We start from the raw sequence: 20,667 nt of genomic DNA, 5'->3' as shown, positions 1-20,667 counted from the left end.
GGATTTTTTATAGGCTTCCGGCAAGATACAATACTTAAGAAAACGATGCTATAATTGTAACTACTTGCTGAGGTATGTTTCCCTGAGAGGATTGTTGACATCAAGCCTTGCCAGCCCTAGATGTACTGGGAAGAGCTGGCCACCCCCAACCAGCTGCGCTCAGCCAGTGTCAGCTTTGTCACGGTCAGTCTCGCACATCATGTTGTACAAGTCAGAAAGAATGAAGGGGAAAACATTGCAGTACAGAGACGAAAACAATAAAACTGCCTCAACAAAACTGACAAGTTGAAGCGTCCAAGCAGAACAAACAGTGGGAGAGCAGAGTTGGTCTTTCCGTGTTGTCACTGAGGTGGTGGGGGGTCTCCCAGGCAGACCATACACATTCCTCACCAACATACAGTACAGGAATCTCACATACAACACAAACACAAGCCCCTTCTCTCACAAAATTACCAATTTGACAAGCTTTTTTGTGAGCTGTGGTGCATGAAGTATTTCTATAAAACCATCGATATAGTTTGTTTTAATCTATAGATCTACGATATTAGTGTGTTTTGGGCTTCACTACAGGCTTTAACTCTTCAGATCAAATAATATTTTTTCAAAAGAATTCCTGTGATTGTAGCATACTAAAAGCTCCTGAATATAGTGTAATGATTCCAATGAGCAAGTTGTGATAAGGTGACTGCCTCACCCTTACCTTGCCAGTCATCGTGTGATTCCTTTTTAGGAGTGTGTTAAACATTCTAACATTTATTCTATTTTGGGTTGCCAGTGAAATAGGTTTGCATGATACACTGTACGCCTACTGGGCTATTGTGACGTTCACTTCATCAGTAGCACGTTAAGACATTATGTTCCCATGCTGACTGTCAGGAACAACTTTTTTCAAAGGAAATTCAAAGCAATAAAAGAAATGCACTGTGGAAAAGAGTCAGTAGAAAGCCATAACACAACACTACAGTACTTTAGATTACTAGACAAAAGTCATCTGAGTGAGATAAAGAGACAGTGAGTGTAATATCATAGAAAAACAGAGTATATTAAAGAACCCTTTGTTCCTACAGCTTTTGTCAGTTATATGTATCTGCACAGAGGATATTGGATTATGTACATATAAAGCAAGATATTACTGTGACAAATAATTAGTCCAAGATAAGGTACTAAAGTTTTAGACAACTTAGGATATGGAAAAATTAGGAGTTTGTGAAATGAAACTAACCTACAATGTGTGACACACAACCACCTACGAGAGGGAGAGTTGGGGGATAGATAAGTGCGCAACATTAAAAACTGATATTGAGAAGCTAGCCAGCTTCATCTGACATATTATACCATACACAAACACTTTATAAGAGATAGTTTAGAAAAATATTGAAGGAGAGAGATTTTTCAAGTTTCTGATTCATGGGCAATGCATTCACGCCAAGACAAATTTTGTAAGTAATTTTACAATTCAATTACTTTTAGTAGCAACAGTTTTAAGTCCAAAAACACCTTCTTATTTTTTAGAACGTCGTTGAGAACTAAAGTACTTCACATTTTTAATAAACTGACGGCCACAAAACTAAATATACTTCATCAAAAATCCAGAGAATAAGAGCATCTACATATACCATTTGGTCATTGTATAAGAAGCCTGCTCAAAAATGAATACATTACACTCATATCTGTATTCCACTGAACAATAGAACCCAGATTGATTACTTTCAACATAACAATGAGAATAAATTACTCCAAGATCGAGATAGGAAAAAGATAATTCAAAATGTTCTTTAAATGTCAAGGAAACATAAATACACATACAAATCTGATACACCTCAAGGGACAAAGACACATTTGTTAGTTATCGTACTAACGATGTTTATTTTCTGACAAGAAGATTACACATTACCCTCAACAGAAAAAGAGAGAGATTACCATAGTAAATAATTTGTCTTTACTTGTTTTAGTAATGCATAATATTAATTTACATAAGCAATCAATTTACTGTACATGTAATTCCTTATACCTCGACACAGAGAAGCAGTACGGCCATGATCAGGAAAGTGTCTAACTAATCATCAGGGTTCTACTGCCAGATGCACATATATTGTAAAGCAATAATAATATCCAAATGGTTGGTCTTGTTCATTCAGTCAACATATCATTTTCCTCTTTCATGAAAAAATATGCAGGAATATGTGATTCTTAAATTCTAACACAAACAACCTTGTACCCTATACTCATAATCCCAAAAACATTTTAACCTACAATCAAGGTTTTGTTGTTATCTCAAATATTCATAAAGAGGTGGATTCTTATCACCAGTGAGCTTAGGTATAAGGTTGCTCGTGCTGAAATTTTGGAATTACAATGGCAAACTGTGACTTTTGTTAATGCCTCGGATGCAGCCAACTTACGACTGCCATGTAAGAGAGATGACAATAATGTAACCTCTAAAACATATCTCTAGAGTCTGTACTATATCAAAGATCTTTAATCCTATACAGTACAGTACTTTCTAAAGAACAACTATTGTACTTTCTTGATTATAAACTTTCTCTACTTGAATCAAAATACTGAAAAGTCTTATCACAATAACTATTATCATTCTACAGGAAGTAAGACAAAGGCATTAAAAAAATAGTCACACACTTCTTACAGTTAAGAACACAGGAGAGGCCTGGGAGAACAGTTAAGAGAAATTAACCTTAGAAAATTAGTGACATAAGAGACAGGCATTCCCAGACAAATAATAAATAATAAAACAAAAACTATTAAGAGCGTTAGATCCCATCTGTCACCAATCCCCTAAAATAAAATAAAAAAACACAGACAGACTGAAAATTTTCACGACTACACACCAAAGAGCGACAGGAGAACTACAACCAACGTCACACTCACCGGTGATGGAGCAGAGGAGACGTAGAGTGGGAGCCTCGCCGGAGTACTGGTTGATCATCCCCTTGCTGGAGGCTTGAGGCACAGGGATGGTGAGGGTGATGGGCTTGTGGAATTTGCGTCTTCGTGGTTCCACCGTTACAATTGGAGACACAGCGACTCGATTTCCCAGCAGTTTAGCCACCAGGTCGGTTGGAATTGGCTGGGCCTGTAATAAACCGACTGGTGCCACTGGTTGAACATACTTACCAAGGTCACACAATTGTTTTCTACCGTTGTTATCTAATAATACTTACTGATATATTATTTGTATAGTTCTGCCACGTTTAGGAAGTTTATCTATTCCTACTTATTAACATACATGGCAAAATTTCACTCATCTACACACACACACACACACATACATACTGTTTCTTCCTTTCATTCCAGAACCTCTCCTAATTCTTCACTTACCATATACAGTATATCTAACTCTACATTATTATTATTATTAAAGTTTTATAGAAAGAAAAATAGATCGCACTAAAAACTAAATCGTTTATTCCACCATTCCGATGCACATACACTCCAAAAATTATCTTTACGGAGGGTCCAATGAATTTCAAAACAAACACCGCGACTCCTGTTGTCTCGGTAGGGTTGTCAAAATCCTTCGTCCTTTGTGTTATAATGTCTAACACAAAATCATAAAGATACTTTTTGGAGTGTGTGACATCTTTATCATCCACGAATCAATAAGGTGATGTATGTAAAATTTTCAACTCTCATACTGTAGTTTATTTTCCAAGCATACAACCCCAACTTGACACTTGCATTACTGGTATATTCTGCCATATTTCAGAACCATATACCACAATTATCTTTAGGTTTCATTCACCCCAATCAACCAGATATGTTCCATTTGCATCCTTCTTTATTTTGAAATTTAACTCCAAACGTTTTGTTCTTATGCCGAGGTGTTAATCTGTATATGTTTATTGTGTTTTTTACAACCTATCAGTAGAGCCAGATTTTGAATGTAGAGTTTAGGAATATATGTGTGATACTAGTGAGTGAATGAGTTGATTAGTGGAAGGGTATGACATACGACATAAAATAATGAGAAGCTGACGGTGGCAGACTTATTAAACGTGGTTGCTCATACAATGTCATTTTTCTTTCGAGTAAAAAAAAAAAATTTATGATTGATTCAATGTCTGTTACCTGCATTATGCTTCCTATTATAAATTCAATAAATATCTTAAAAGGTATTCAGGAAGCTATTAATTTATATACAGCACTGAAGACTGCCAAAAATCAATATGAAAAGGAACAGGTATAATTATGCTGTACTGTATCATCAAGTGCTGGAGGGTTCCTACTTATTTTGACCATTGCATTCTTACACCCTAACCACTATACACCTTCCCAAACACTGCCCTAACTGAATGTCATATTTTGGAAGCTGTACATCAGAGAAATTTGATATTTGAGACAATTTTCTTACTGTTTCACTATTTTGATAATTTTTTCCTGAAATTACACAAATTTACTTTTCTATAAAACTGAGCGATTGATTTTAAAACCCCCATTTTCAGAGCCATAGCTGGATTGAGCAACTTTTCCATTACAATCCCATTCTTTAATAAAAAAATAGTTCTAGGATGACATTAGTTGGACACTTTCATAAAAACAGACCAATCACCTCATACTGTCACATATTCTGATATTTTATGGTTCTTGATTAAACATTCATTATCTTTCTATTCATCTTCTCTACATTTTTTTACCCCCAAATTATCCATCCAAATATCCCCAAAGTTATTGTCTATTATCACTGCAATATTTGTCATGTATAACCTTCATATGATGTGTTGTTTCCTCTTAATTCACTTAACACTGTACTGTCCATGTCACAGTTTTAAATACAACAGTACAGTACAGGTGATCTACATCCCTTACTCTTTTCTCTAGTATCTCACTTCAGGTTTTGTGTTATATTTATTTATCAAGTTTTGTTTTGTATAACATTTGGATTCTATCATCCCTTCAAGCCAATTCCTGACATACATACAGGTGTTCTCCCTTTCTTACCTGGATATTTCATCGGGTTGTTTCCCAAGTCTTTCAAGTAGGTCTTCATTATTCTCCTATCTTCTATGTACTCACTGATCACCGAACAGCTAACACAAATCTTAGAGCTCTCAGTTCATTTATCCTTAATTATTCTATTCATAATGTTCTTTTTCTACTTCTGCACACTCTTCAAACTTCCAATACTTTTACAAAGCTAAATCTTTATACGATAACATCCTCATTTTCCACTTACTTCCGGCAAAATTTAAAGTTATCAGTGGGTTTGGAATTTGGTTCATTATACTGTATACTTCATCACAGTAAATCACTCTGGTGATTACAGGATAAAATACATTTTGTGTTAATGGATTCTTTTTTACCCAAGTTTGTTTATATTTTAGGTGTGGGAATGGAGCTTCTACTTTTATTGTAAGCATCTAAGTATAATCATGGAATTACCTTACCGACAGATGCCACACATATCCAGTTGACGGATGCATTTTCCTCATATAATTTCATCATGCTCATCAAATCCTAAGCAGCACTAAATGAACCAAAGGTGATAACTAACAATGTAAAATAAACAAACTGAAATAAAAAGAATAAAACAGTGGAGGGAAAATTTCTAGATGTGAAAAAAATGTTGAATGCTTGTGGTACAAAAGTTGATCTGTTTTGCTGTCGACATACAATAATATTTGAAGCATAAATATATATACTGAATCAATAATGGTTCAAAGAGTAGATGCAACCTGGGTGATGCGAAATACTTGACAGAAGAAAATTTTGAAAATCAATTAATTAAAATATTAAAAAGCCAAACACAGGATATGAAGTTAACTCCTTCCCAACCAAGACCTACACTACACACCCTACTTTATTATTTGTTACCAAGAAGCCTCCTCAATAATATGAAACACTCCTGTACCACACACAGCCTAAGCTAATGGTAAGTCTAGCTCTTTATAAATTTAGTAAAGTTACACCTTGAGTTTCTCTCTAATTTCCTGTCTTCTGCTCCTCTTCAGTCTAAGTGACCTGTACTATACTGTATTTAATATATGACTATGGTAACTCTTTGTCTGCCTTGTCGGTTCACATCTGTATTTGGCGCACATTTTATCAATGAACGTAATTAACTCAAAACTATGTAATTGTACTTTGAAAGACTATGATTGTACTTAACAAGGTAAATATTATATATTTTTTTACTCTGGCCCAAGATTTTGTCATCACTGGCATTATACTATAAGACTACAGTAGTATTTGTAAATAAGTGTACACAATGAATTCCTCCTATATGTACAAGTGTAATGTACAAAAACAAACCAATTCTAAATTCAATACTGCCACAATATGAACCATAATATTCTGGTACATTTATTTAATTCAGCTAACATCTAGTTATGCCACTTCCTCTTGTGTGAGGTGGCCGGCTCTATAGGCATAGTGTACAGTGCAGTACTATTCTCACAACTTTCAGGCAAACACATTCTTGCACTGCTAATCAATGGTGTTTGGATGTAGACAGATAATTATATTCCAATCCATATACTGTACAAGAAAATTTTTGTCAATATCAAGCTTTATTTTCTTAATTTCTGTACAGTATATGTGTGAGGACTTGCTCTTTATTCACTGCCATAATGTGTAGTTTTATACACAGTAATTTCAAAATCCAAATAGCAATTATAAAATTTATGTACGTATATTCATTGTCTTTGTATATCATGCCATTTTTTTTATTTTTTTATTTTATATTTTTTTGCAAATTTGAACTATTCAGATGGTGAATCAAATGTCAATAAAATCATATAATTTCACTTATACCACTTATTATGGTGAAGCTGCCTCATGTGGCAAGACAAGGGATATACCAGATTTAGTCTCTTGTTGTGGAAGGGTATACTGTACCATCTTAACAAACATTGCTTTCAAAAAGTATGTATGACAATAAATGAAGGGTAAAATATGTGAGTATTATATGTTGTTCTTTTGTCATTAAGCATTAAGTCAGAAAAGTTTGGAATGAGTAATACTCTTTCAAACCTTTTCCTGTTTCATGTAGGGTGGACACACACACACACACACACACACACTCTCTCTCTATTCCTTTATTGTTATTCATTCATCCTTACTACAGCAAAAATGTGTCATACTGTGGTGTTCCTGTTCTACAAGGACCCAAATGTACTGTAGTTTAAGCCAGTGTCTTCACATGAGCTGGTATCATCACCAGATTGTCTTCCCTCAAAAATTTAATCAATGCTATATTCACTGCTCATGCTTGTTCACTGCTGTATCATGTTTATCCTCCTTATTTTCAGTATGTCCTTCACCCTATTCTTCCATCATCCCCTTAGTCCTCACCTCTTCACCCCCTTAGTCTTCACCTGTTCACTCCCTTGTCCTCACCTCTTCGCCCCTTTAGTCCTCACCTCTTCACCCCTTTAGCCCTCACATCTTCTCTCCCTCCTCCCAGCCACCTCTCAATACATCAACACTATCATGAGAGCCAACCCAAAGCTTTCTTCACTTCCATACATCATTATTTTAATTTCTGCATCTTATTTATTCCTCACAAGGCTTTCGTGTGCATAATTCCCGTCCCTTTCTTTGGCATTCAGAATCCATACCTAACACCAAAGAATAACATCAGGTCAATAATTCCCCTGTACAGTACACCCTAATCTTTATCTTCTTCGACAGTTCTCTCTCTTCATACATGACTCAATCCATCTCTAAACCTTCATTTCTTTCACGATGCTATGGTTAAATTCATCACTTATTCCATATGTTTACACTTCCACTCCCATTGAATCTCTAAGCTAGCATTTATTTCCCTATTTCTAAACTTATTTTCATCACTTTTAGTTCCCATTTATTATCATTCTTTCCAAACTCATTCAGTAACATTTATAACTTATCTTCCAAGCATCTGGAAACAACATCCAGCTCACTTCCCATTTATATCCCACATCACTATTCACTAAACTTCACATCTCTCTTACACCCTGAAGAACCAGCATAACATTCCACATTCTTGACACAGTCCTACTTTCATATAGAATACTTCACAGGTCCTCAAATGTTGTATACAAATAATTTTTTTTCTTATAAACTTATCATCAGGAACTTGTATAAATTGTTTGCTGTTCTCAAGAGCATCAATTTTACTTAAAACTTCTATATATTTTGTCTACTGCACCTTTTCATTATATTACTTTTCTATGTAATTTAGATGGCAACTTAACAAAATTTATGAGTTTTTGACAATTGTTCCACTGATGAATTCTTCACAAACAGTAAACAGTAATGTGTTCTGATAGAGTGGTATCAACTGCATGAATCTGGAGTAGCAATCTTTGTACTATTTTGAGTCCCTTTTCTTTCAAATTTCTATGTTAAATGAACTTTTACATCCCTTCCAATCAATGGTTAGTAGACTACAGTCAAATTTTGTCAAGATATATTATTAAAATTTGGCTAATTTCTAGAGAATCTTATACAGTACAATATTATATTCTATCATGATGCCCAGGATCAGTATCAAGTGTTTATATACTTTATACAGAAGGAAATCCAAAAGATGCAATTCTCTCAGGAAAAAAGTTTGGATATTCTTTCAAAGATACTGACAAAATTTGACTGAAGACTGGTACATGTAACCCAGCAGCATGAGCGAGGCTCGACACAGCATGGACGAACAAGGCAGCTGGCAAACAAACAAGACAAGAAGCACATAGAGAGCACAGAGCATCAAGAGAAGGATAGATGGTACAAAAGCCCAATAAAATCAGTTGAACTGTGGTTGCTACAATTGTCTCTACAAGGTCCAGTGTACCCGAAATGAAATGACTAAAACTACTGTACTGTACATTCTTCAAATCTCTACAATCTTAACATCTACAGTGTTGGTGAAGTGATCCAATGCTGTTTCATCGAACCTTGCTAACTGCGCATTACACATGTTCAGGCGAGTTGGTGAAAACAAACTTCATGCCACTTGCGTTAAACTAAGTTTATTGGGCATTTTTTCCAAGACTGTGGTACAAACTAGCTAACATGGTTAGTTTGTGCTGCAGTTAGTAGTAAGCCAATAGTTAGCTAAGCCAAAAGGAGACAAGTTAGCCATTAAGTCATCCTCCTCTTCAACAAGACATAGCAGGTCCACACGAGCTGCTCAGTCTTCATCGAACAACCAGTCACATTTTCAAACTGTCACTCTGAGATCTCTATGTATTTGTACAAAAATTAATATACTGTATACATGAAAAGACATATATACTGTATATACTGGTATACATATATTTTACATATATATATATACTGTATAAGGTAAGTTAACCACAAAATTTAGTCAATATATCCCATTATAAAACACAAGTGATTATTAGAAAATGTGACACAGAGAGTTACAAAACCACACACAGCCACATGCTACTATTAATTAGTTCCCCAGTTGCTTGAGATTCTAGTGTAAGCTGCGAGGTTTTGCAACTGTCTGTCGGTCCCTTCCTTACCTGTGTCCACCACATGGCAACCCCCAAGCCTCTACAGACTTATATGAAGTGAGACATTTCTAAATCCAATAAAAGAGGATACATCATATAACTTTAGCTGCCTACATCCCAACTGCATTTGCTTTCTCTTTCATCACTTAGGCATACTAGTCCATCAAATGTGAGGTGCAATGGTATTAGGTGAATGAATACCTCAGTTTTATATTTCACAATGTCTAAGAAACCCGTTGAGCGGATTTCTTTAACCATTATAAAGAGGAAACAAATTTACTGCAGCACCTGGAACAGACACAATGCCTACAGAGACTTAGAAGAGGCTGGTGCTGTTCATCCAATGGAGAAAGATGATGAAAGAGAGAGAGAGGGTACCACAAGGTTGGTCTGTACTCTAACATGTGTGGCTATATGGAAGATAATGACAACCTGTACATGACGTAAGGCAATGTTTAACACCATCACATCCACGCCACCATTACCATAACGTAAGGACACAATTATCTTCCATAGACTATTTCTAGGTTCACGCTGTTATGATGCTGGGAAACGGCTGGTAATATTAGTGGTTCAGTGTAAGTACATTTTTTTTTTTCACAAAAATTAAAGTATGAGATTCAGTGTAAAAAGAATATTATATAAATTAATATTTCAATGTGCTGAGATCAATATAAATTAAACATTAATGTTTACAAGTTGCCTACATCTTAAGTCACTACTGTATTAGCTTATCATACAACATATTACCATCTAGTACTGTAGACTGTACACAAAACTTCACTTGAGCTTTATCATGTGTTGTTATCCACTATATCCAGAAACTGCATTTGTTACACTTTGAAGTGAGCGCTTTGTTATACTGTACAGTACAATGACAGAGTCTACAGTTGTTGCCAAAGGTTTTAATACTACATATAAAAATAATTGCTCTCAAAAAGGCAGTAAACAGCTGTGATATTATCAGAGGCTCTGACCTTAGGACACTACAATAAGAGGATTCGACTTGTACAAACTAAACAAGTGAAAGTCGGCCTTACTGAAGCTTTATCCAAGGCCTAGTCGCTGGTCTCATCACATTCACGTTCCCAAGAGTATGGGCTACAGGTTGTAATACTAAGTTGTGAGTAATGCTAGGAAGGGATGTGTTAGACTAGGTGATGATGTTTCTTCAATGTGAATCACTTAATGACTCAATAATATGTGTTAAATACAAGTCATGCACGGGATAAAAGATGCAAAGATTCATTGGCTATTGTCGAGTAAGGTTCACCGACTACTGACTGAAAAGAGTTCTCAAAGGAATAATTTTCTCTCCATTACAATCCTGATATAACTTTTACTATTCACAATACCAAAAGGAAAACCTAGCATAAATAACCCACGAAACGCATCCTTTTCTCCGTGCACGACAGGTTCAGCCTTAAAGTCTTTCTGCTGCATAGAAAGACCAAAGAGATATACAAGTCTTTTTAACTGGGAATTTGACTGCTAACTTTGGTGAACGTTTTCTAAAGTGATTTTTTCCTTCTAATACTCAAAAGTCTATAGTAAGCCTTCAGTTCTAACTCCCTTCTGTCATCTAAAAAAAAATCGTCACAGAAAAAAGAAAATAACAAAAATAATAAAATACTAGAAAAATCATGAACCAAAAGACCGAGATAAAACCAAGAGTGAAATTAGCAATACAAAAAAAAAATATCCTGAGTTTAAAAAGCAAAATAAAAGCCCAAATCGTGCAAACTAACTCATGCAAATGGTGGTGGTAGGAGATTAAAAAAAAAATTCAAATAAAACACCGAACACTTATACAGTACAACTAGGTAATCAACACACTACATACTCATGCACGGGAATCATAACTTTTGCTCAGCTCTCTCAACCAAAAATCCATACAGTGACATCTTAAGTAGTATTCAAATCTCACCATGACCAAAATTTATCTATATAAAAAAATATTCCTGCAACAAACAACACAGATAAAATAATAGAAGAAAAGTAACAAAAATAAAATTAAATCTATCAATGCTGGAAATAAAAAGGTATAAAAAGTGACTAGATTGCGTAAAATAAATAAAAGCCAATAAATAAAATCTTAAAACTACTCTACGCTTTTATTACCTAATTTTACGGATATTGTAAGCAAGTGTGTGTGAATTATCCATTCCCTTTGATTATTAGCTTAAGTGGTACTTGAGATTATTTCTAAGAATTTGGCATATAATGATAAACTTGATAAATACTGTATATTACCACAAGATATCTTCCTGAGTTGCAGTCTAAATACTTCTTCTCATTCACTTAAGATCAAAACTAATTTTATATAGAATTAGCAAGTATTACTCATTAAAGTATTATTGTAATAAACTTTACTTCAGTCAGGCAATATGCAGCCCATAAGCAGTTTTATTTCATTATCGAATTATTATGCTAAGGCCAATGAAATACTTGTCCCCAAAGTATTACATAACTATTCTTGGCAGCGTAGAATATTCTTTGCAAACTTAAACGTCAAAAGTGGTTATACAGGACTATATGATAATAATGAGAAGCAACTGCAGAAATTGAAAATATCTTTGTTGAGAAAAACAAACAAAAACAAGCTGACTTAGCCCTGAATTTTCTCTGAACCCTGTGTGTGTTTAATTCACCAAATAAGACTAAATCGCTTCTTCTTGGGAATGTTATTGACGCTAATCTTTTTCATGGGTCCAGTGTGGTTTTTGCGGGGCTTGAAGAGGTTTACCTGGAGTCCCACTTTGATCTTCTTCGTGAGAGCTCCCTGGGGGAACACCGCCTGGACCTGAGGCACCACAGTCGATGACACCATACCTCCCTCAGGGCCAATTGCATGGACCTGAAAAAATAAAGGAATACAAAATTAATACAAAGATAATGCCAGTACATATGTTATAAAATCATAATCTAAAGAAAAGAATTATACATCTCATTTCAGTAAACAAAAATGAGCTTCTTTAATATGTGAGAATATTCAATGACGTAAACATGATTATCTGGGATACCACTGAGATACTTTATTTATCTCTGAAGATATCTAAATTCTGCTATTAATTCTTCTATTTGATCACATGAGATCACATACCACTAGGCAATGTGGTAATCACTGTTGACTCGGATACTATGCTTCAAAGGCTGCTAGTAACTCCTTATAGTCATAGGCCCTGATGAGTGACCCATGTTCCCAGCTCACATATCTCTCATGACTGAACCCAACTTGTCATTCATTATATAAGAAGCAAGGTACTGTAAAAAAACAACTTTTGTTCTCTCAGCTGCACCTAGATATCCAAGGAGACAGGGGAATAACTGTTCCTCGTAACAAGAATCGAACATTTACAAAACTCTCGGCAAAAAACAATAGCCTTGATCCACTCCCTGTTATTCTGCCCTATTAATCATACACCTACTCATATAGATGTGAAATAGGGGAATCTAGGTACATGAAGGAGGAGCAATCAGAAGTGAGAGAGATGATGTATTGGAAATCATAAGATCATTCTCTATGTCAAGATTTCAGGAATATGTACAGAGGTTTCAGAAGACACGCACATGCACGCATACACACACATTGGTCCTAAAGCCACAGAGATTAAAAAAAATTATAAATACTTACCTCCTGCCTGATGCGGGTGACAATTGCAAAGTACTGGGGGAAGTCGGTGGTAAGGATGCGAGTGATGCGGTTGGTGTTCAGGTCCTCCAGTTGCTTCAACTCTGTTGGCAAAACATTTAGTACATTTAATTCACATTTCTGGTTTATTTTCAGTTAATAATTAATTTTCATACAAATATAACAATAAACCAAGTAGTTCACTGTCCTAAGAAAAATATTACTCGAGTAAAGACAAGAAATATATTGGAATTGTTTCAGAGTCAAAAAAACACAATGGGTCCCACAAGACTGATGACCTGATAAGTGGCAAGAAGGTCGAGTACTAAGCCTTCATAAGTATATAGCTCGGTATCTATTTATAACTGTGGACCGAGAGCATCCCAGTCACAAAGCAGTGACACCTCAGGACAGGAAGTGAGCTTTTATTCTACAATTGGAATGATCAAGTGCAGTGCCTCCCTCATCAAAGAGAGCTTAATCTACACTGTTATAACCACACTGCCCCCAACAAGCAGTCAGACCTATGGGACTCACATTCTCAGGAACTATTTTCAAACTTACCCTCTCCATCAAAGCTCTCATTCAGAACCTCCTGTACGGCTTCCTCAGTAGCCTCGAGTGTATGTTCCCGCCAAGTCTCTCCGTTGTCTGAGCGAAGGATCACAATCTCACGCTCTTTACCTCTCAGGGAAGCAAAGTGCGGCACCTCAATAATCACAGGGCTGTTGGAGAAGATTGTACGAGAGATGAGATTCTGTTCTATCCCTGACAGAAGTAACATAGAATTAGCTATGGCCATACGGTCAGGTAACAAAAGTGCCCTTTCCATTAATACTCTAACCAACTGGTCTACTCTAAGTCTGTTTTTTTTGTTTTTTTTTTTGCAGATTTTAAAGCTTTCCACGACACAAATGGATTATTTATATTGGCAAAGGGAGAAATTTTTCAAAAGTGTTTATTGTAATGGCCTTTACTATATAAGGGATTCATACATGATCAAAGCTAAACAAATAAACTTCAATTATATTTTGCTTTGTATTATACCTGGTCACACAGATAAAAATATTCATATTAACTAAATATTAACTTAATGGCATGACTATAGCCTTCTCAGACAAATTAAGATGATAAAAACCAAATGAACATAGACAACTAACCAAGAGTCTGATAGTTACATGAACAAACACTTTAGACAAGCTAACCATGACTGTTCTTGTTTATAAATCCTCATATACATCCTGCTGACACCAAGAGAAAGATTTACTGCTACAGGACAACTCACCCGAGGAACTTGGCACCAGCGGGACCCATTTCAAGGATCCTTGAGGCAAGAGCTTCGCCCTCCATGAGCGGGGGAGCGTGGACCAACTTATCCTTCTTCAAGTAACGGCAGGTGACCCTCATGGGCATGGCAGCTTTTCGAGGTGGAATGATAACACGCACGCCAGAATGCCTGCAGCCACGCATGGCTCCACCTCGAGCATCAACCATGAAGCTCACCAAGAATCTGTTACATATAATCACTGTCAGAGCTGTTCATTCTTATTAACAACAGTTCTGTATTGTGTAGAGTATTTCAGTATAAATATATTTTTCTCTTAACTAAAAAACTGACTATATCTGAAGTCTTATTATATAAATTCTTTTCCTTTTATGCAAAAACTCTGGAATAATATTTTGAATTTGAATGAATGGTCTCACTGACTATAAATTTCATGTTATCATTAAGTAAGAAATATGTAGGAAGACATCTCTAGGTCCATAATAATCAAATGTAGTATCACATATCAATGAATTTCTCTGTAAACTGTATTTTCAAAGGGATTCTCAGTATAATCCCACTAACAAATTTACATTTACACAATATAGCATATGACAAAATACAGCACAGGCAGTAAGACAATTTTGTACAGTAGTGATGGCATCCTGAGCATCATTTCAAAGTTAAATTGTTAAGCTAGTAGAATGCCTGAAATAAAAGACATCCTACTATTATGTCAAAGAACAGAAAAAAGCTGAAAAAAGAATGCAATCAAACTCTACTCAGAACCTAAGATCACAAAACAAACCCAAGAAATATAGTACAAGAATATTAGTAATCAACTTGTTTTTTATTGTGAATAAATAAATGTATGAGAAGTCTAGACGCAGGCCAAAACACTGGATACTCACGTCTTCCAGGAGAGTTTGCTGTTACATGAAGCGTGCAAGAAAGGTTAGAAATGCACAATTAGTTACTAGCTGTACAAAAGCCCCACATAAAAAGTTAGCTTGTGGAGAACAATGGATGTTAGAACACACACAAAAAATGTACTGTGTTGTGTAATCATGACTAACATACAGACAGCTGATTAAGACAAAGAGGCGATGATTCCTTCTCAAATTCAAGTAGTCGTAAACCATCAACGGCACTTTTCAGCGAAGCAACACGGTACAGTAATTGCTTCACAATTCACACAAGAACAATGCCAAATCATTGTACAGTACTTAAAGTCACATCACGATTAAAACACCCCTACGGAACCATCTAACAAAAACACACACTGGTAAGCTGGCCTACGACAACACAACTGCACAAGCATCATAACTCTAAATCACAGAGAACAGAATTTCTGCCTTTGTTGACTTGACTCCCACAGTTTAATCCTTCCTGGAAAATTCCCAAAGTTACATTTTCATGGCTGGTGTAGAATATAGATGCCATAAACCTTCAAAAAAAAATTTCATAATAGAGCTTCCTGTACAGTACAGTATTACCTTCTGGTATTTATGGTTGAGGAAATTAGACAAATAAGAGAACATTTAAATCAATTAATATCCTATGAGATTTTTCTAACATGGCATCCAGGTGTTCTACTTAAATCATTCTTCATACATCGTGATCTTGGCGCACTTCCAATATCTATCTTAGCTAAGTAACCTTTCACTCTTTCCCACTGCCTTACTCTCAACTTTCTTCTACACTACACGAATACAATTCATTTACACACACTTTTATTTATTTTTTTTTTCAAATTTGACATCAACCATCAGCCTACACAAGACACTGCATCAACATTAAATACCACAATAACTAACCTTCCCCTTTGATAACCACTGTCCCTAGTCTATTCACTCTGACTTCCATACGCTACTCCTTCAAAAACATCATCTAATTTACCTACTTGTTGTTTAACTATTCCACCATCACTGCCCCACATTTATCTGCTTACAACTGTAGCTTTCATCACTCCTACACCACTTGATTCATCTTAATATTTACTTCCACTAATCTTTATATAATCTAGCAATATAAAACTATATCTCAACTCTTGGTATCTAAATTTCAATTCCAAAATATATACAGAGAACAGGTTATCAAAATTCACAGCAAATACCTGACTACTGCAATAATAAAACCTTCTTCTATATATGTATTCCTTGGTTCATCACTAGCGATAAATATATATCTACTTCTGTTTCTCTTAACTCTTTTTCACTCTATTCTCTCATACACATTGCCTTTATACACTTACTAAGTTTATCATACTATACTACTGTACATTCATTATTCACTATTTTCACCTTTTGCTGTTCACAATACAATACTACATTCATTAACTCAGTATACCATCCTCTTTCCAATCTCTCACACAAACTTTTCAACATAAAACTAAATTACTCTTTCTCTTTAACAAATTACCAGAGTTAACATTATAATTATCAAATGATTTTATATACCGATAATACTGTATTTGGAAAAACAAATAAGTGTATTTAGATTCAAAAATATCAAATAAACAATCCTCACAACTTCAATACAAGGTTAACATTTGCAAGAACAGTTTCAACAATGATAAAAGCCAAATCAAAGGTCTTCCTTAGATATTAATTTGATATTTGTCACGACTGATTTACCAATTTCAGTTTTCTGTTCCTCCTCTACTGTGGCAGCTTGACACAGCAATTACCTTGGGGCCCATGTTCCTATCTACAGAGCCCACATAATGGATAAAGTCTTCATTTACAGGGCCCACATAACATCAGTGGTTAAAGTTTACATAGATTTACAAGGCCCATATAACATCCGTGGTTAAAAATTTTCACAACGCATACGGTCAATTTCCTGGTCGAAGCCAAATTTCCATACAGGAGGGACACAAGTTAATGCTGTAAATAGCTTCCCACGTGTGCCATGAAAAAGCCAGTGTTTGATGTTTTCTCGGAAGGTGTACGATATACTTCTAAGAGAGGGATCTATTTAAGCTGGAGGTAGGAAATGCTGTGGGTAGGAACAGTGTGTGTGCAATACTAGAAGTTAATACCCTATGATATACAGGTATATATATATTTTGTTTAGTTATATTAGTCATGGAGGGAAAACTCTACATTTCATTCATTTGGTGTAAAAAAAAGAAGAATGAAACTGTACTATTTATCTACCAGTCTTTCACTAAACTCATCAAGGAGAGAGGTAGATAAAGCAGTCTTCTTTCCCCATCAGCATTCTATGTTCACACTTCATTTATTAAAGAGTCGTCATGCTCTATGCTCTTCATGCTTCAACAATCTCATCGTAATCAGTGAATGACGTTCTTTATCTTGACGAGTGGCGTCTAATACAGTAAAATAATGGTATACACTTTCTTGAGGAGTAAAAATTTTAATATAACAAAAAATCACCAAAAATAATAAAAAAAGTAACAAAATAATATAAAAACTGTCATACTTTTTTAATTATACTTTTTTTAAGGAACATGTTGGGGTCCCAGGTTACAATGTTATGTGACACCACTCAAAGGTAAAGAAGCCACTACCACAAGGCAATGTTGCTGCCACAAGTTTACAGCTTTGGCTGAACCCAGTTTTAACGCCCACTAAAACCTGTACAACATAACCTTATAGACAAGACCTAATGCATAACTCTTTTAAAGAAATTAATAAAATGAACATCAACAACAGCTCAATATTATGGTGAAGAGTAAAAATAAATATTCTGGATCAAAAAATTATACTCTTATATACATGTACAAATTCCTATACATTTTTCACAACTATTCACAAATACCATCTGTTTCTTGGTTTAATCTCTGCCTCTCCTATTTTTCACAATAATATCACAGACAATAACATCATTTTATGGTACTGGGCGTATCATTCACATATCACATCTTTCTATGCCATCTCATATTCATTTGCTACATATTCAATCTCTAATCTATCAATTCTCTTAGCACTCATAATACAGCATAAATTCTAAATGCCTACTTAAACCCCATTTTTGTTTATTTTTTCCTATTTCCTTGGTTCAGTTTAAAGACCAGGAGACTTCTTAACCAGCTAGGGCAATACTGTACCAGTGATCCTGACTTCTGACCCAGTGACCTACCAAGTTTCTTATCAATCCACCAGATTTTGTATGATTTATTGCGCTGAAAAGCATCTCACACACACCAAAAAAGAAACACAAACAAAACACACAAGAACACTCAAAACAGAAACACACCAGAAAACTCACACACACACAAAATTACACTATAACATATACAAGCAACACGCATACAAAACAGCCACCGATGATTACACTCCCTCTAAAAAGTGGAGAGTATCCAACTTCTCCCCACTGAACTCCTAGTTTTAACTACTACCCCTATTTTTAGCCCAGTCTAACTTTATTGTATAACCGTTCTTTATCTTATCTATAATCTCAACTGAAACAGAAACGAGTAAATTTATCTCTAATGCACTAAAAGAGTTATGGTATCACATCTTGTCTACAGGAAATAACAAAGCTCATGTAACAAGGTTGCTCAATCATCTCCAAGAGTGTTGGAACATTGCCAGACCCCCCTGTCATAAGCTCTGTTGTCAGGAGTGGGCAGAGATAGATACAGGCAAACAGGGAGACTCACTGAATACTAAACATCCTTATTGATTTAGAATGCACCCACTCAAAACTTGCTGCAAGGTTAATCAACATAGAATAGATCTTTTTTTTTCAATTCCAGGACAGGAGAAAATTTTTGAACATGTAAACAACTCCTGAAGATATTAATGGGTCACTTTACACAATGTTTTATGCTTGCAACAAACTTCAAATTGGGTCAAAAGTTTCTATAAGAGTATTGGTGGAGACTATAGGATGCATGACGTGAGCGTGCCAACCTGTCGCGCCACATGCCCGAGGTGTTGGTCCCAGATGACAGACAGGACGCCAGGCTGTTCAGGCTCACTCTGTAACCCCCATGGCCAGGGCAAGTAGGCTCACAGTTAACACAGCAGTATAGCACACCAGCCTGCAGCACTCAGGCAAAGGTCCTACTCCACCCAAGGACTATACCACATCTTAAGTGCTGGCTTACAGGTGTACATCCCAACTTGTCAAGCCACCTAATCATTTTTTTTTTTTTTTGCTTTTTTCAGACCAAGTGCACACACAAATCAAGCTTTATATGGATTACTGCCAGACTAAGCCAACATTAAAAGATGAACTATCAACAGTGCTGAATACATTAGGATAAAATTGGTTTAATTAGATAAGCAACAACAAAAATCTGTTTAAAATTGGATGAATTTTGCAATATAACAAAAAAAATATTAATTTGATTTATGATTTAGAACCAACAGCAAACAGGGAGGGGCATGGGGGACAAAAGCAATAAATAGGCATTAACAAACCTAAAGCTCCTTATCCTACATCTCACTTATGAGTAGTGTAGCAAATCACACAATCAGGCAACACTCAAAGCTCCTACGGTTACTCTTCTATCCTACAATAATAACTACCGTTGTTTAACAGCCATTATGTGGTGGAAGGAGAGTGGAGAGGAGTAGTGAAGCCCGTCACAATACCCAGCCAAGACTGAGCCAGCCGTGGACTTTCTCTACGTGTCTCACAGAATCTATTTCTGGCACCTGGCAGTGGCTTTTTCATGGGTGATCTCAGAGCCTGGCTTCACAAGTGGCCATCTTTATTCACTCCACAAATTATATTTCATATATTTTGAAAGATTATTAACATTTCTTGTACTATTGACTCTTGTAGTAATATAGAATACTCATGAGTATTTTTACTTCAAAGGGCTTCCATAGTTTTAAGCAAAATTAACCCTAAGCAAAGCTTTGAAAATGTATACAAGAATAGACTGAGTGAGCAATATGTTGAAACACTGATTGTTAGTTGTCAAAGAGACCCATACAGAAAAGAGCAATAATTTTGAATCAAGTGGCCCAACACAGTGTATTCCCAAACAAGAAATAATTCCAGCAACAGTTTATCCCACAGATCGAAGCAACAGGACATTAGTTATTTTAGTCGTTTCCAATGCCCTGTTTTACCTTCTAAAATATGGCCAACCATTCTCCGGAGTTTCAGAGTCGCTGGTGAGAAACGAGTACACTGATGAACGATTGGCACTTCCCAGACTCTGGAAACTCTTGTAGCTGAACCAGCCCATAGAGAATAGATAAGTTATCATAATATGCAACAAAACCTCCCACTTAAATCATCAAAGCTGCAACAGATGCTCAAACTGAACCTTTTCCACTGGCTTCTATGATCACTGCATAGTTAACACTTTCTATGATGATGATGATGATGAT

The 20,667-nt window shown here is 35.6% G+C and overlaps 1 protein-coding gene across 32 annotated transcripts in view; it reads right to left on the bottom strand.

Moving 5' to 3' along the window:
* Positions 1–20,667, bottom strand: part of LOC121880005 (ankyrin-2-like) — a 200,630-nt gene that overhangs the window by 76,316 nt on the left and 103,647 nt on the right. For 23 of the 32 annotated variants that reach the window (XM_042386902.1, XM_042386901.1, XM_042386908.1 and 20 more), the window contains 6 exons: positions 19,231–19,299; positions 14,369–14,593; positions 13,648–13,808; positions 13,087–13,187; positions 12,199–12,309; positions 2,887–3,091 (listed from right to left, as the gene is read on the bottom strand). In XM_042386902.1, the coding sequence (XP_042242836.1) occupies positions 2,887–3,091; positions 12,199–12,309; positions 13,087–13,187; positions 13,648–13,808; positions 14,369–14,593; positions 19,231–19,299 (872 nt within the window). The other 9 variants (XM_042386907.1, XM_042386909.1, XM_042386918.1 and 6 more) reach the window with 4 other exon arrangements.

Source organism: Homarus americanus, unplaced genomic scaffold, assembly GCF_018991925.1.
Source record: "Homarus americanus isolate GMGI-L3 unplaced genomic scaffold, GMGI_Hamer_2.0 scaffold30108, whole genome shotgun sequence".
Lineage (NCBI taxonomy): Eukaryota > Metazoa > Arthropoda > Malacostraca > Decapoda > Nephropidae > Homarus > Homarus americanus.
This window is presented reverse-complemented; position numbering and strand designations above follow the sequence as displayed.